Raw genomic sequence first — 16,553 nt, 5'->3', positions numbered from 1 at the left:
AGGACCTTCCAGGAAGCATGGGAAGGAGAGTACCTGTTTGTAGAATGTCCAAAAGAAAAAGCCACCTGTTTGCTTTGCAAAGAGAAAGTAAATGTTCTGAAGAGGTATAACCTGGAACGGCACTACAAAACGCGGCACTCTGGATACACTGCGAACTTCCCACTGAACTCAAAACTGCGATCTGCAAAAGTGGCATCGTTGAAGCAAGCTCTTTTTTCCCAGCAGGCGATATTCCTTTGCCAGATGAAGGAATCTGAGGCTGTAACAGAAGCGTCTTTCAAAATATGCTACTTGCTTGCCAAACATAAAAAAACATTCTCAGATGCAGAGCTGGTGAAGCAATGTTTTCTTTCAGCAGCCGAAATTTTATGTGACAACTACACTAATAAGACCAGCATTTTAAAGGAAATCGGTGCATTGCAGCTATCGGATTCCACGTGAGCACGCAGAATAGAGGTAATGGGACAAAACATCCAGGAGCAGGTGATCAAAGCAGTGAGAGAGTCACCGTTCTTCAGCATTGCCATGGATGAGTCCACAGACATAGGCGATGTGGCCCAGTTATTAGTTTGGGTGAGGTATCTGGACCAATCTTTTCATCCCAAAGAAGAGCTCCTGTGCCTTCTACCACTGCAAGGGCACACAAGAGGAGAAGATATACTGGACAGCATGTGCAACTACTTTAAAACAAATGACATACCACTAAATACTCTTGTCAGCATAACAACGGATGGGGCTCCTGCCATGGTAGGCCATGACAGAGGCTTTGTATCTATGCTTAAAAAGAGGCTCATAGGACAGACTGTGATAGACTACCACTGCATTATTCACCAGGAAGTATTGTGTGCAAAATTAAAGCATGGAGAACTGAATAATGTCCTAAAAGGTGCAGGGAAAATTGTTAATTTTATCCGTGCCAAAGCTGTCAACCATAGACTTTTTAAAGCAATGCTGCAGGAATCTGAAGCGGGATATACTGATGTCTTGATGCACACTGACGTGCGTTGGCTAAGCAAAGGGAAGGTTCTGGAGCGGTTCATCACATTGCTTCCTGAAATTGAACTTTTTGTGAACAGTAGAGGCCAATCGTTCCCAGAACTAACGGATGTGAAATGGCTTATTATGCTCCATTTTCTTTCAGATATTTTCACACATTTTAATGCTCTCAATTTGATCCTGCAAGGAAAACAACAGCTTGTGTGCTTCCTTCATGAATGGTACTTATGCTTTTGAAAGTAAGCTTGTGCTATTCAAAGAACAACTGGATGATAGTGACTTCACCCACTTTCCAAAACTGTTGGCTGTGATGCAAAGGTTTCCAGATGCACAAGAAATTCTGTTAAACCTAGACCTTGGTGCATGTCTTGAGTAAATTTCTGGGGAGATCACACGACGATTTGCTCAATTCAGAGCCCTCACCCCTCTGTTCAGGCTGGTTGAAAACCCCTGGATGGTGAGTGCACAAAATCTTGACGTTGTTGCCCTTATTGGCATGGAAAGGGCTCAAGCAGAAATAGAGCTCATTGACATGCAGCACAATTCAGCCCTCGAAGCATCTTTTTTGGGGCAAGCACCCGAAGAATTCTGGAAAATTGTGCCCCCTGACAAGTTTCCTCTTCTTTTTACAGTGGCACAGAAGGTAATTTGTATGTTTGGGTCAACATATGCTTGCGAATGTTCATTTTCCACAATGGGACTGTTGAAGAGCAAACTCAGAAATAAGCTTACAGACATACATCAGACAACTTGGTACCAGATTACAGAAAACTAATTGGTGACATGAAATGTAAAATAAGTTCGTAGTGTTTGTCTTTAACATACCTATTTTTTGGACTCTGAAGCCTGTGCTGGCACTGGGCATGTGCTGAATATCCGGTTACTGCAAATTGCCATGCAATTCCATTTAGGATTGCTATTGTCTGCTAATAAAAACATGTGCTCCATGTAGTTACATGTGCTTTGGAAATACAGCATTGTCTAGTAATGTTTTGAAACAGCAGTGATTTTCCCCCCCTCTAGCCCCGCCCCCACTGACCCCGCCCCCACCAGTGCGGCCCTCGTCCACAAACCACACTTTAAATTTGGCCTCCGAGAGAAAGTCTGTGAGTACCCATGTTGTAGAGCTACTAGGACACGGACTTTAAACAACCCAGATGCGAGGAAGGTGGCAGAGCCACCAGCGAAACGCAAACGGGGGTGCGGGGCACAAAAGTCAAAGAATGCAAAGGGATCTTATGTGATAAATCGTGCTAATAATGTAAGAGTTGGCTTACTGAGAAGTAATTCTGTTGGTACTCAAACTGAGAGGGGGAGAAGTCCAGGGCAGAAAACGTCCCTCGGGCAGAACCAGCTCTTTCGGACGTGCCGACTACAATAAGACATTGAAAGCACGGACTTTGGAAAGTGCCCCTCTTCTCCTCTAATACCGACTGTAAGCTTGTGGTAGCAAGGCGCAGGTTTTAAATTGAATGCGTTTAAATTAAAACGGGAGAGAAACGCCCATACAGCGCGGGGTTGGCGGCAAGTAGTGGGCTTTGCGAGGGTAAAACCATATTGCAAGGGTGCTGTTTTAAATCGGGAAACGGCGGTAATTGTAAATTGTTTACCGACCGGGGCTGAATAAGCATAAGTTGGTAGGATTGTCCAATTAAGCACGGGGCAAGGTCCGGGAGAACTTTGGGATTTAAGTAAAGCCAGCAGACGAGGCCTGCCAAAGGGGGACATAATGGAAAGAGAAAGGACAGCGATCCTGACCTTTCCCAGCTATTGAAACTGGTGTTAGCAAAATTGAACCAAACTGAGGAGAGCGAGGAGGAAGCAATGGGGCCAGTCCGGGAGAAAGACTGGTACCCGGGGAGGGGGAGGATCGCCCCGGTAGAGCTAATGTACCCCCTAGGGCAGTATTCCCGCCATTAGAGATGAGGGCCAAGACACTCCCCAGTAAAAAAAACGAGTAAAAGTAGGACAGTGGTGCAAAATGATTAAAATGGTGAGGAGGGTCGGAGGGAGCAGCATCCTTCCAAGGAAGGACCCCAGGGCACAATGAAAAACACAAGTAATAAACCCACTACAGATAATTTGTACGGGCAATAAACCCAAACATAAAAATGTCACCCACAGAAAAACTAATGTCACAGTTATTTATTCATCATTTTTTCATTGATTTTTTTAATATTTTTTTTAAAAAGATAAATCCAGAGACATATAATATGCATACATATTTTGGATACATAAATGTACACACATGATAAATGACAACATTCATATATACAACAACCAGATGATGGCGAGACAGAAGAACCCTGAAAAAAAGGCAAAGTAAAGTGGACAAGGCTAAACAAATGACCACCTGACTAACAAATAGACCAAGACTAAAAAACATTGATACATCAATAAGACAGTAAGGAACTACAAAGCCAACAGTAAACAAATTACAAAAAACAATAAAGACAAAGAAGGTGAAAGCGCCGACGCGCGTTTCGGAATTGCCAGTGCTTGAGACTTGCTTCATCAGGGCGCAGACTTAATAATTTTAAATTGTGGCCATGTGATAACCATCAACATTCAAAGTACACATAATATAGTGTATAAGCAGGGCTCTAAGGACAGTCTCAGGAGTAGTACACAGCGGAGGACGTGGAATGGATACAAAATGTAGATTCAATAGAGTTACACCAGAGATTAAAATACAAATAAAGCAGAAGGTCCAGTGGCATAGAGGTGGGGCCATAATATGGATACAAAAAGAACAAGGAGGATGTGTCCAGAGAGAGTTACAAATAATCACAGCTAATCCAATGAGAATTACTTAAACTCTCAATCCTAGAGAAAAAATGCTGCACAGGAAATATCTCCAAAGTGCAGCTGGGGACCAAGTTCTCTGCAAGGGAGAGTGTCGAGGAATCTACTCCAGTGGCTCTAATGCAGGAAAAGTGAAACGTAAGGCCATAATGAATAGCATCTGATGCCAGTCGAACGTGCCGTCAAGTGGCTACCCCACAGACCCTGCCTGTCACCCAGCGTACCAGGGGACACCCAGTGTACCAAGCCCGCCCACACTGCCGCTGGTAAAACAGCAGGTGGTGCCTAGTGCAACAGAGGCAAATGATGTAGAGGCAGTGTTAGAGAGATTCGGGGCTCATTGAGAGCATTAGCACCCGCGACCCAACTCCCAAACACCGACGCAGTAGGGCAGGCGCCGGCGGCGAATGTTTTGTTGGGGGCAGAGGGAGCAGCCCAGGGCATGCTGCAAAACGTGGTGCCTTCGGTGGTACAGTCACCTGCAACACAAATCGTGTTAAGTGGGGAGGGAGCCAGCTCGGGGGCACACCATCCGGGGGAATGCCTGCGCACGCGTCAGGGATACCTGGGGGGTCAACGGAACTAACGCAGGGGTCCACAGCCAGCATACCGGCCTCAATGGCAATGTTATTGGCACAGTTAGCGGCGCCTGCAGCAGGGGGTCAGGTCAATGGCGCCCTGGTGGCCCCATGGACATCTCCACCAGCCTTGGGGGGTACTATTGGTGAGATACACAGGCAGATAGGACTTATGGCAAAGCACATAGGAATGATGGTACGAGCACAGCCCCTCCAGCAGTGGGTCAGGAGGACCCTGCACAACCCGTTGCATCAGCAGTAGCCCCAACAGGTAAGGGGTCTGAGACTACAGGCAAGAATGTCAACGGCAGGGGGAAAGCTATTGGGGGGCAGGATGCATTATTGTCCAAGCCAGGTAAATTAGCTTCTCATGTCCCAGTGGACGTTAAAGAAAAGTTTTGGAAGGGTGAGTTCATCGATATCTTCTCACTGATTAGGCCAAAAAATAGGGAAGTAGAAATTAAAGAAAAGGATGGGAAGGATAGCTCTTCCAAAGAAAGGAAACCAAGGGTTGAGGAGTCAATCATGAATTATCTTTTTGGTTTTAACGTGTTTGCAACTGTGTGATACTTGAAAAGAGGCCTGAGTTGGCAGTACCGTTGGTATTCTATTCTAATAAAATTCTGAAGGCTCACGCAATGTACGACGGGGTGGCATGGTTGGATTACAATAGGGATTTCAGATCGGCAAAGGTTGAGGACCCTGACATTAGTTGGGACCAGACAGAGATGAATGTTTGGTTGGAAAGTGTTAACAACAAAACAACAATGAAGCAGCCCTTTCGTACTTCACAAAGGGGGTCAGGCGAGCAGAAGGGGACTTGCTGGGCATTCAACCGAAAGATTTGTACACGGCCAGCCAGATTGTGTAAGATTAAGCACGCCTGTGCCTTTTGTGGCCACCCATCACATCCAGAATTTAAATGCATCAAGAAATCAAAGGATAGAGGCAGGGACACCAAAGCATCATCCCAATAGGACGTTGCCGACGCCAGTTGAGATTGAGAAACTGATTTTCTTGCTGAATCAGTATCCCAATAGAAATGCAGCCAAAATGTTATATCAAGGTTTTTCCATAGGTTTTCGCATACCTGCACAAGGGGTACCACCTGTTAGGCATTGCGATAACCTACTGTCGGCACGCACCCATTCCACTGTGGTTTCTCAAAAGGTGGGGAAAGAAAGCGCATTGGGGAGGATAGCGTGCCCTGACTGTGTTTGTTCACCGTTAGGTGTGGTACCTAAGAAAGACCCGGGCCAGTTCAGAATGATACATAACTTATCTGCATCTAAAGGGGCATTAGTTAACGATCTAATAGACCCTGCATTATGCTCCGTGACTTACTCTTCCTTTGACACCGCATTGCAGAAATTGCATGACTTGGGCCCCAACGCCTTCATGGCTAAAACTGACATTGAGTCAGCCTTCCAGCTCATGCCTGTGCACCCTGATGATTACCATTTACTAGGTTTCCAACTAAAAGGCCAGCATTACTATGACAAATGCATGCCAATGAGATGCACAGTATCTTGTAAATATTTTGATCTGTTCAGCTCTATGTTGCATTGGTTGTTCACCTTCAGAAAAGGTCAGACAGATAGTGTGCATTATTTGGACGACTTCATGGTGATTGACCCATCCTCATCAGAAAAATGTGGGCAGGCTTTGAGAGATCTGGCGTCCATGTTAGAGGAGTTTGGGGTACCTCTGGCTCCAGGGAAAACATTGGGCCCTGCCACATGCATGACATTCCTGGGGATTGAGATTGACACAATGGTAGTAGGAAAGTGCAGGTTACCATGGGACAAAGTGCAGGCCTTCTCACAAGCAATTGATTCTGCGCTGGCGGGAGCAAAAGTGATGTTGCATCTATTCCAGATGTTGGTAGGTCAGTTGAACTGTGCATTGCGTATCATCCCTATGGGGCGCCCCTTCTCCAGATCAATTGCGAGAGCAATGTCTGGCTTGATGAAGAAGCACCATCATGTTAGGTTGCGGGCTGAAGTAAGGGAGGACTTGAAAGTTTGGCGTGAGTTTCTCAGGGACTTTAATGGGAAAGTGGTTTGGCTGGCGCCACCAGTCACCAGTGAGGCCTTAGGCTTGCTTACCGATGCAGCAGGTAGTGTTGGTTTTGGGGCAGTGTTGGGGCCTAGCTGGTGCAGGGACGATTGGCCAGCGGCCTGGCATGAGTGGTCTGACTAGGAATATAGCCTTTTTAGAGTTGTTCCCCATAGTAGTGGCAGTCATGGTGTGGTCCGACTTCTTTAGGAATAAATCTGTGGTTTTTTGGTCAGATAACATGGCTGTAGTAGAGGCTACTAACAGGCAAGGGGCTACATGTACTCATGTTTTAAGACTTCTAAAGCACCTGGTGCTGTTATGTTTGAGACTGAACTTACTATTTAGAGCTGCACATATCCCAGGTGTAGAGAACCAGGCAGCTGATGCTTTGTCTCGCTACAAGTTGCAGGAATTCCGGAAGTTCCATCCACACGCAGTGGACCAGATGACAGTGTTCCCGACATCTCTGTGGAAGATTGGAGCTGCGCATTAGCGGGTCTTGTGGGGGCCTCACTGAGCGAGCGCACCCGGAAGGCATATCAGCATAATTTTAAGGCTTACAGGTTTTTTGTGCAGCGACAAGGGATAGTGAGCTTGTTCTCATCAGAAGACATATGTGTTTTTTTACAGGCATTGAGGGAGCAGGGCAGGCTAGTGTCTTACACAAGGGCTCACTTAGCAGCGGTGGGCTTTTTTGCAAAACTGTCAAGGGTTCAGGATGCCGGGGATTCTTTCTTGGTCAGGAAGGCGCTTGCGGGTGGGCCAGGTTAGAGGGTGTGAAGAAGGACTGCAGAAGGCCACTTGACTTGCACATGCTGGGGGATATGCTAGACGCTCTACAGGCAGTGTGCTCATCTGCTTATGATACTACCTTATTTGCTGCCTCTTTCACACTAGCCTTTTATGGGGCTTTCAGATTGAGCGAATTGGTGGGAGCCTCCAAGGTAGATTATGCAGGCGGGCTGCAGTGGCAAGATATAAAACTAGTCCAGGGGGGCTTTCGGTTACATTACGTAAGTCCAAGACGGATCCTTTAGGCAAAGGGACTATGAGTCGTCTTAGACCGGTCCCCGGGGCACGAGTGTGCCCAGTTGCTCGGATGGAGGCATACTTGGCTATTCGCTCACAAGGGAGAGAGCGAGCCCTATTCATTCATGAACAAGAAGGGTGCCTGTCAAAGTACCAATTCAGGGCATTATTCATGAGTACCTTGAGGAGTGTTGGGATAGATCCCACTGGTTACTCATCCCACTCACTCCAGATTGGGGCGGCAACCTTAGCAGCAGGAGCAGTTCTGTCAGTGGATGAAGTGAAGCGTGTGGGGTGATGGTCTTCCTCATGTTTCAAGCGCTATGTGAATCCGGACTCATTGTAATGTGGTGCAAAACGCATGTGTGTGGCCATAATGTCTTTTCTCTCTTTCTGCAGTCGCATGCCCTCTAAAGTAATATGGGTGTTGGGACACTCTTTCGTGCGGCGGGCCACCTACCGATTGCAGCAGCAGCGTGGGTCGAAACCGGCGTGTTTGGATGGGATGTCGTTCCACTGGTGTGGCACAGGGGGCATTCGAAACTGCGGCGGTTGGTGGAGGAGACAAGGGCGCGCGAGGGACTCCAGTCCCCGGATCTAATCATCCTACATTGCGGCGGGAACGACATGGTGGCTCTTGATCGTCAGGCTGTCAGGGAGGCGTTGCTGACAGAATTTGCATGGTTGGGAAGAACATTCCCTCTGGCATGGATCGCATGGTCGTGGATGATCCCGCGCGAGCACGGGCCCCTGAGTGAGGTCAAGGGCGTTGAACATGTCAGTAATGCGCCTGAACGGTGAATTGGCAAAACTGTGTTCCGGGCAGAGTTGCCTGTGTCACATACCTCACAGACTGCTCAGAGGTGACCAGATGTTCCATCGCGACAGCGTGCACTTGTCAGACATTGGGACAGACTTATGGATTAATGGTATTTGGTCATTTGTGCGGAACTTGTTCTGTGGTGGGGAGGGCGAAGGACCGGTGGGCCCTGGCTGCCCTTGTGGCGGTAAGGAGGCCACAGAAGATTGACTTAGATTGTGATCGGGAGTCCTCTTGCAGACTCCTGAGGCCAGCACTGAGCGGGAGAGACGGTAAGCTCACTGCAGAGAGAATGGGGACACCGGCTGGGGGTAAGGGCGCCAGGTTACAAGCTAGGGCATGGGGCACTGGCCCCTGGTTATACCCTACGAGCCCCTTGGACAGCCTGGTGGTGGAGGGGTGGGCCCTAGGGTTGCGGACAAGGACCAGATGGCAGGGGCTCATCTCTCAAGGGTGCAGGTGGGTTGTGCCTTGCGTGGTTCTCAGTTGGGGGACGTGAGCCAGAGGGCCCCTTAGTGTTGGAGCAAAATGAGAATTTGTTGTATATAAAGTAAGTCTGTTATTTATGCTGATTGTTTAGGATGCAAAATTAAAAGTGTAAATATTGATTGGTGATCAATTTCATAAATCTGCATCTTAAAGAATGTGAATAAGTTAAATATATATTGTCATGTTTATGTGTGATTGTTTGAAATAAACATGGCCGTTTTTCACCCACAGCTCTGGTAATCGAGTCTTGATTTTTGGGTTCTGTGGGGGCGGGGCCGGGAACGACCTGGGGGGGTCCGGGCTCTATTGCTTTTGGGATGTTTCTTAAGCATGGCACCCCTCCTCACACAGGCGAGGCTCTGCCTCGTTGACTGATATCATTAACAAAGCAATGGCGGTTCCTCCACTATGGTGTAGGAGAGTCACTCCTCCTGCCAGTAGACTATAAAATTAAAGATAAAACGACAATAAACCTGCGTTTATTATCATTTTATTTTTCTCCGTAGCGTTGTGTTTAGGGGTGGGGCCATGGGGATGACAGGCAGAGAGGAGTGGTAGTTGCACTGTTGTCAGTGCACATGACGGTTTGACCGGCCCTCTCAGGACGGCCAAACCGCACTGAAGCTGTCTCCAACCCCAGCTGCTTTGCCGGGTTGGAGACAGCATGCACAGGCTCCCGGTCTACCTGGGAACGCTAATTCAGAGCGCTCCGGCCAATCCTGATGCTGCTCTCAGTATGAGAGCAGTGTCAGGATTGGCCTCAGTGGATTCTGGTAGCCTGTGCCTGCAGTGCACGGAGCCAGAGAGGAGTGTTGGAGGGGCAGGTAAGTTCTTTTGATTCTTTTTGTTTGGTTGTCTGTGGTCCCCGCCTCCCTCTCCCACCGCCCGCCACTTTACAAGGACACCGATTGCTACTATAACAAAAGTATGATCTCGGTGGAGATTTTAAATATTAGTAATTGCAGGCCGCAAATGCAATGCCAGGGGTCTCTTCTGTGACTCAAGGACTCGGATACAGGAGGAAGGTGCTGTGTAGAGCATTTCAGGTCAGGATATTTTGGCCATCACGAATACATGGCCTCAGCGAACTGTATAATGAGTTCAGAAAAATGAAGGTCTCTAAAAGATTAGTTCAACTGGGCCGTTTCAGCACCTTGGTATGAATTTCTGAGTAGCTTACCTTGGCCTGTGCCAATGAAGGGGAGCACACGGGAGGGAGCTCGCTCCAGATGTGATGGTGCCAGGCCTGCTGTAGGGGGGGTGCAGACACCCCTGTTCTGTAGCCGTAGTGGCCCACAGTGCATGAGTCCAGGGGGACTCCAGGCTTAAGACACACATAGGCAGTCTGCAAACTGTTTGTAAGATGGATCTGAGAGCTGATAGTTTTGATGACAGGAAACAAAGTAAGAACTTTCCGCAGAGCCAGTCGCAAGCTACAACAAGCCAATGGCAAAGCCTATATGCCTCGCCTTGGAAACTGGTGCAGTGGTTATTTTTTATTTGCATAGATATGCTTCAAGAATAAGAAGAAAAATAAAAGAAGCAGTGTGCCTCCAATCCAAATGCAAACAATGCAATAATGGTTGTATATCATTTTAATAGAACAGTATGTGTGCTTTCTAACAGACAGGTGTACTTAGGAAAAGTTTGGAAATCCCTTTTGGTTTCAAAGCACGTTGCAGGAAAATGTGGTTATTGTTATTGGCACAAAGTAAATCTATAATTAGCTTTGAAGTACTGTATCCTGAAGACATAGCTTAAATACACAAGTATGGCCAAAACAAATAAAAGGGACCAAGAAGGGGAAAAATGAAAACAAATCATTGGCTCTCTAGCCGTGGCACTAAGGTGCACTTCTTTTTAAGCAAACCTGCACTTGTAATCAGGCTAAATGCAGTCTCTCACCGTGTAAATTTTGTCAATGCTCTCCAGGTCTGACACATTTGCCCATGCTGTGTGCTGTAGTGGGGTTGAGCCACCTGTAAAGGACAGTTGAACAGACCAATTGGATGAAGACAGTTGACCCAAAGCATCTCTGTATATGTATATACTTTTTTGTATGATTTATTTTGTTGGTTGTGTGCAGCTGTCAAATCAGGCCCTTATTTTGCAGATGACAGCACTGAGCATGAATTCACTGAGTCACCCTGCCAGGCATATCTGATGCAATTTGAAAACCTTGTATTGAATGTAACCAATAGCTGTAGTGTTGGGCATTCTGTTATTTTTTTTATTTCATTCCAGGTCGAAAGGGAGTTCCTGATGCCTTTGGTGTCATGAAATCCAGAGGAGGACAGACTAAGATTGGTTGGTAGTAGGCTGCTGAAAAAGTGGAACCCTACCATCTAATCAGTAGTATTGTATAGAATGGTGACACAATCAGGGGGATCCTGATCTCACTCATTGAATTTATTGGTAACATGCAAGTCCATCTAGCAGTTGATAAAACAGTGGGAAAGTCTAAGTACTTTCTTTTCTATGTCTTTGGATGATTCCAGCTCGGATGTATGCAGGTTCCATTTGGACAAGATTTATGCAGAGGTCCACCAGTCCAGGCATGGCAGTGATGTTGGGGCCCCAACTGAGGGTCGCAGCGCAGGTCGCCGCAACATTTGAGGCAGGGTCTGTTGCGGGATTGGTTGACCAGGGAAAGCCAAGAGGAAGCATTAAAATGCTTCTGGGGTCATACCCAGTGATGTGGTTGGCCCCGCCCTTTAAAAGGAGCCACGAAGCGGTGGGCATGTCTCTTCCGCTCACTGCCTTGGACACAACAGGACCATGTGACCCCCCCCCCCAAGAGTCTCCAGAAAGCAGCACACTCTGCAGCCACAGTCCGCGACTCAGACTCTGTGGCCACGACTCAGCAGCCACAGTCCTTGTAATTTGCTTTGGTGCCTCCTGTGAACATGTTAGAATCATGATAAGGTTAGCCATAACGAATGTTTAAATATGTGTACTTGAAATGTTATTGAATATGTTTGGGTTTTCTGCATATTAATTTGTGTCAAGAATTGATTAATTATGATTTATTAATTTTAACAAAATACGGCCGGGTTTATCCGACCTCTAATCCAATTTCTGTGTTTGGATGATTTTATTATCGGTGCCTTAGGAGAAAGAGGGGTTTGGAAGGAACCATACTGGGTTTCCTGGAGGGGAGTTTTTGGGGGGTCAACAAATCAACCAATGGGAGGGGACTTGGCAATACCTGGCCATATTGCAATTTGCTTTGGTGCCTCAGGGAGCAGCATGGGTTAAGGAGCTTGTTTCCCCACCCATCTCAATGCACACCTACCTCCCAGCCAGATATGCCTCATTGATATCAATATCACAACAATACTGTTATGAAATCAATATCTCTGATAGTCATATCTCAACAGTGCCCTTAAAATATCTTGAGTGTATACGCAAAGTCAATCAACTTGTCACATACTTATGCTGTACATGAATAGGCTCAAATATGTTCACCCATAACATGTCTTCATTTGCAGCCCTTATACTGTCAGCCCCAATGCCATCACATTGTGGGGTGCTTTCAGACACCCTAATATATATATATATATATATATTCACTGAAAAAACCATAGGTTTCAGGGGCATTATAGTTAGCTGGACATTTCCCTCGTACAAAACCCTAGAAATTCCCCTGTTATAGTTAGTTCAGCTAACTATAACTCGCACCCCCGCAATGCACTGCTGATGACATCACATATTACATCACTCATGACATGGTCAGTGACATCACTCATGACATCACTATTGACATCATCCATTGAGTATGTGTTTTTTAACAGTTTTGTTATGTTTAATATATATAGGGAAAGGCCTGTTGAAAAATAAGTGGGTGTACAAGTGTGTGAATGGATGATTTTCTAGGTGCGTAACTGAGTCTATAAGTGAGTCATTAAATGTATCTTACTGCAGACTAGTGACTAAACTGTGTGAATGTCTGTATGTGTCTGTATGTTGGTGTATAAGTGGCTGCATGGTTTTGTGAATAGCTATATGGGTTATTGATTGGTTGTCTGAGCATCTGTATGGGTGCCTGAGTGTTTGTGTGGGTAGGGTGTGTGTGACTCCTTGACTAGATGTGTGAGTGGGTGATTCAGTGGGTGCATGGTTTTAAGAGTGCATCTGTGATTAACTGTATGGTTGAGTGAGTGTAAGTATGGGTGTGTTAGGAATTGAATGTATATCTCAGTGGTACATTTGTGACTAACTACATATGTGAAAGGCAGTATATATGCGTGTAAGAGTATATAAGTGGGTATATGTGAGAGTGTGTGATTGTGAGAGTGACTGTATAGATGAGTGTGTGCTTGTATCAATGATTGTATAAGAGCGTAAGAATGTGGTACTATTTTTATGAGTAAGTGAACTTGAGTGTGTATAACTGCATAGGTGAGTAAATGGGAGTGTGATTATTTGCATGACTGACTAGGTGTGAGAGTACCTCTATGGATGATAGGTGGTGTGTGAGTGTCTATATAGGTGTATAAATGCATATGATAGTCTTGTATGGAGTGACTGTAAGTATGAGTGACTGTACAGGTGAATGAGTGGAGGTGTATGTAGACCTAAGAGTTAATGAGTGGGTATGTAGATATTGGTATTGGAGTACCTATGGTTTTGAGAATGGAAGTCTGAAATTTTGAGTCGGTGTATCAAAGGTTATATTAGGGTGTGAGAAGATGCGGTAATTTATCACATGGATGACATCATCAGTGATGTCATCAGTGATGTCATCAGTGATGTCATCAGTGATGTCACTGACCATGTCATGAGTGATGTAATATGTGACGTCATCAGCAGTGCATTGCGGGGGCGCGAGTTATAGTTAGCTGAACTAACTATAACAGGGGAATTTCTAGGGTTTTGTACAAGGGAAATGTCCAGCTAACTATAACGCCCCTGAAACCTATGGTTTTTTTCATTGAATTTCAAAGGTTTTTTAAATGCCAATTCCTAACTATAACGCCCCTGAAACCTATTGTTTTTTCAGTGAATTTCAAAGGTTTTTTAAATGCTAATTCCTATCTATAACTTATCTCTAAAGATATCATGAAAAGCATTCTTTTTAAAAAGTAGGGTGCACATTAGTTTTGTGGAAAAGCATCTTTGTGATTGGTTAAGAAAAAGCAGTTTCAACGTAAAGTACATATCAAAGGATAAAATTTGCTCAGATCAACCACACCTGCTACTTGCATTTGGAAGGCACTGTTGGAACTTAAAACAATCATCAACTTTTAACCTGCACGTGTCGTTAAATAATCAAGAAAATGTTACAAAAAATATCGTTAAGTTTTTAAAAATTTATGAACTTTTAACCTGCACGTGTTGTAGAATGTTCTAGAAAGTGTGTTGATAGAATACGTTGCACTTCTGACTTCTATGTGTTGTTGAATATTTAAAAAACGGTTCATATGGAAAATTAAAAAGAAACCAATAGAGAAGTTTTGAAACCTAAAAGAATCAAGGAACTATTCTAATTTATTGTTTACATGTATTTATGTGTGCAGCAACAAAATTATAGGCACAACAGCACTAGGAAGAGGAAGAAGCAGGGAGTGGGGGGAGGGGGGAGATGGGCAGAATGGCACACATGCACAATTAAGTACAACACACATATAGACTAACAATGTCCAAAATGAAACACACCAACAAGGAGCACAAGTCACACAACCCGCCAACATCACACCACTGAACGAGCATAGAAGTGAAAACCACGCTGCATTCATACAGGATGTGTACAAAGGCCAGTCGTTGGTGTTGTGGAATGTCTGCGACCATGGTCATCATGGATGAGATGCCCTGCATGTGGCACATGGTCGAGTTCACTGTGTGTTATGTTGCCAAACGGCTGCTCCTCCCTCCCACGAGCCCCCACACTTTTGTACGGTGAGCTGTTGTATCTCGTGCACTCATACGGCACGCCATTGTAATGCCTATTTGCGCATGTCCTGCTACATTCCAACTACAACATCACAGTGCCGTTTGGAGGTGGTGCATGCCACTTTACAACATCGACTGCTGCAGCTCTTGCAACAGGCAACACCAGAACACAGAGACACACTTACCGCACTTCCTGTACACGGACATGTCCAAGACACCCCGTTCCCGGATAGGCAGACCCCGGCACTGACCTGTGAACCCCAGACCAGCACACGCCAGTTGTGCATGCAGGAGGATGCGTACGTAGCTACACATCCAGGCTCACTGCCAACGCTGAGGTGACAGCACACTATGATGTTGCAGGGCTTGTGCTTATCATGCTAAGACAATGACCACAGGGACACACTTACTAAGATATGGGTTTGGGGGGCATTGGTGGTCCTGGAGTTGTTGCGATGAGTCTTCTAGCCCTCATGGGTATCCCTGTATCATGCTCATTGACTCTATGGCACCTGTGGGTGTTCTGGTGTGGCTCTTGGCTGTGTTCTCTTTCATGGTGCAGGTAGTTGTCCTGCTTAACACCAGCAGAGAGCAGGTTTTAAATCCCTGGTTCTAACGTGTCTTATCGCCGGAATTTGTTTCGCATTGTAATTGCTGTGAAAGTTGTGATGTGATTTTTTTCATGTGCAGAACAATATACGAACTGAGCAGTGTATCTCGTCAAGATCCAGCACCTGACGCACTATTCCCAATCAATATAAATACAATGAGATTTCTTAATAGATTTCGTGTATACACTGTAAGTGCAGCCAATACCTCAGTGCAATACAATACAGGATTTTAGTATTTAGAATAAATCGCAAACGTGCACCTCATGTCTTTTTGCACGGGAACGGCTACTCTCTATTTCATTATCAGCACTTTAACGGAAGTAAAGTTCAGAAGAATCTAACACACTATTCAGAAGTTGGTGCAAACGGCAGATATCACTAGTATTCCAGCGATAAGTGCCCCAAAATTTAACACCATGGTGGACTCCATCAAATAACAGTAATAAGAACAAGAAAGAGTCACACAGCAGTTAAGAAAACAACCAAAAACATTATTAAATTTTTTTTCAAACTTTATTTTTTATAATAATAAAAATATAAACAATAAGCTAATAAACACAATGTAACAACAATAATACAAAACAACAAAGCGGAACACTCCTGTGGGAACCACGGATGTCGATGACAGTCCTGCAAAATCAAAAAGATTGTTAAAAAAAAAAACAACATGGTATTCTTAACAAAATACCACAAGAAACAAATCACAGATATATCAAATGTATACAGCTAACAACATTTTATAAGTTTAACTTACAAAAACTGTAAATGTTGCCGCTTTAAAATATTTACCGAATCTGAGGAATTTTTTTTGCAGAAGGCACCACGCCCACAACGTTTTTCTTCAATGGTGAAGACATTTTTTACTTTTTCCAAGGGGCAAACAAAGACCAATGCCACCTTCTTCATTCGCATTATTTGCCAAAGAGTTCTGTTACGAGGGGATCCTAACAAAAAATACTCGTGCGGCACAGCAAGTATGATGAAACACCTAAGGACCCTTCATCCAAACAATCTTGCACGAGAAGAGTGCAAACAGATGAGAAACACTCCTGTTCTGTATCTGTAAAAAAGAATCACAAATAAATGTATATTAATAACTTTCAAATTTATACTATTCCATTACTGTACAAACACATTTTATATAAAAACTGACTAAGAAACTATAGCCCTGAACCACAAGTGTGACGATCGTTAAAACACTACATGCATAGTGCATACTACTTTGAAGCAGTTCATGCCCTAAAGCGTACCTCACTAAAAGAATACATGCTA

The 16,553-nt window shown here is 45.0% G+C and overlaps 1 protein-coding gene across 1 annotated transcript; it reads left to right on the top strand.

The window, feature by feature from the left end:
* Positions 1 to 459: 459 nt before the first annotated feature.
* On the top strand, positions 460 to 1,233 carry LOC146867350 (general transcription factor II-I repeat domain-containing protein 2A-like). The gene has a single exon (XM_085621006.1). It carries the CDS (start codon positions 460 to 462, stop codon positions 1,231 to 1,233), a length of 774 nt encoding a protein of 257 aa, XP_085477132.1.
* Positions 1,234 to 16,553: the final 15,320 nt, after the last annotated feature.

This window comes from Triturus cristatus, chromosome 1_2, assembly GCF_964204655.1.
Source record: "Triturus cristatus chromosome 1_2, aTriCri1.1, whole genome shotgun sequence".
In the NCBI taxonomy this organism is placed as follows: domain Eukaryota; kingdom Metazoa; phylum Chordata; class Amphibia; order Caudata; family Salamandridae; genus Triturus; species Triturus cristatus.
The sequence above is the reverse complement of the archived record's forward strand: the minus strand, read 5'-3'. Positions and strand labels throughout refer to the sequence as shown.

Coding starts and splice junctions, on each gene's coding strand:
- LOC146867350 (XM_085621006.1), top strand. CDS start 460: ATGGGACAAAACATCCAGGAGCAGGTGATCAAAGCAGTGAGAGAGTCA.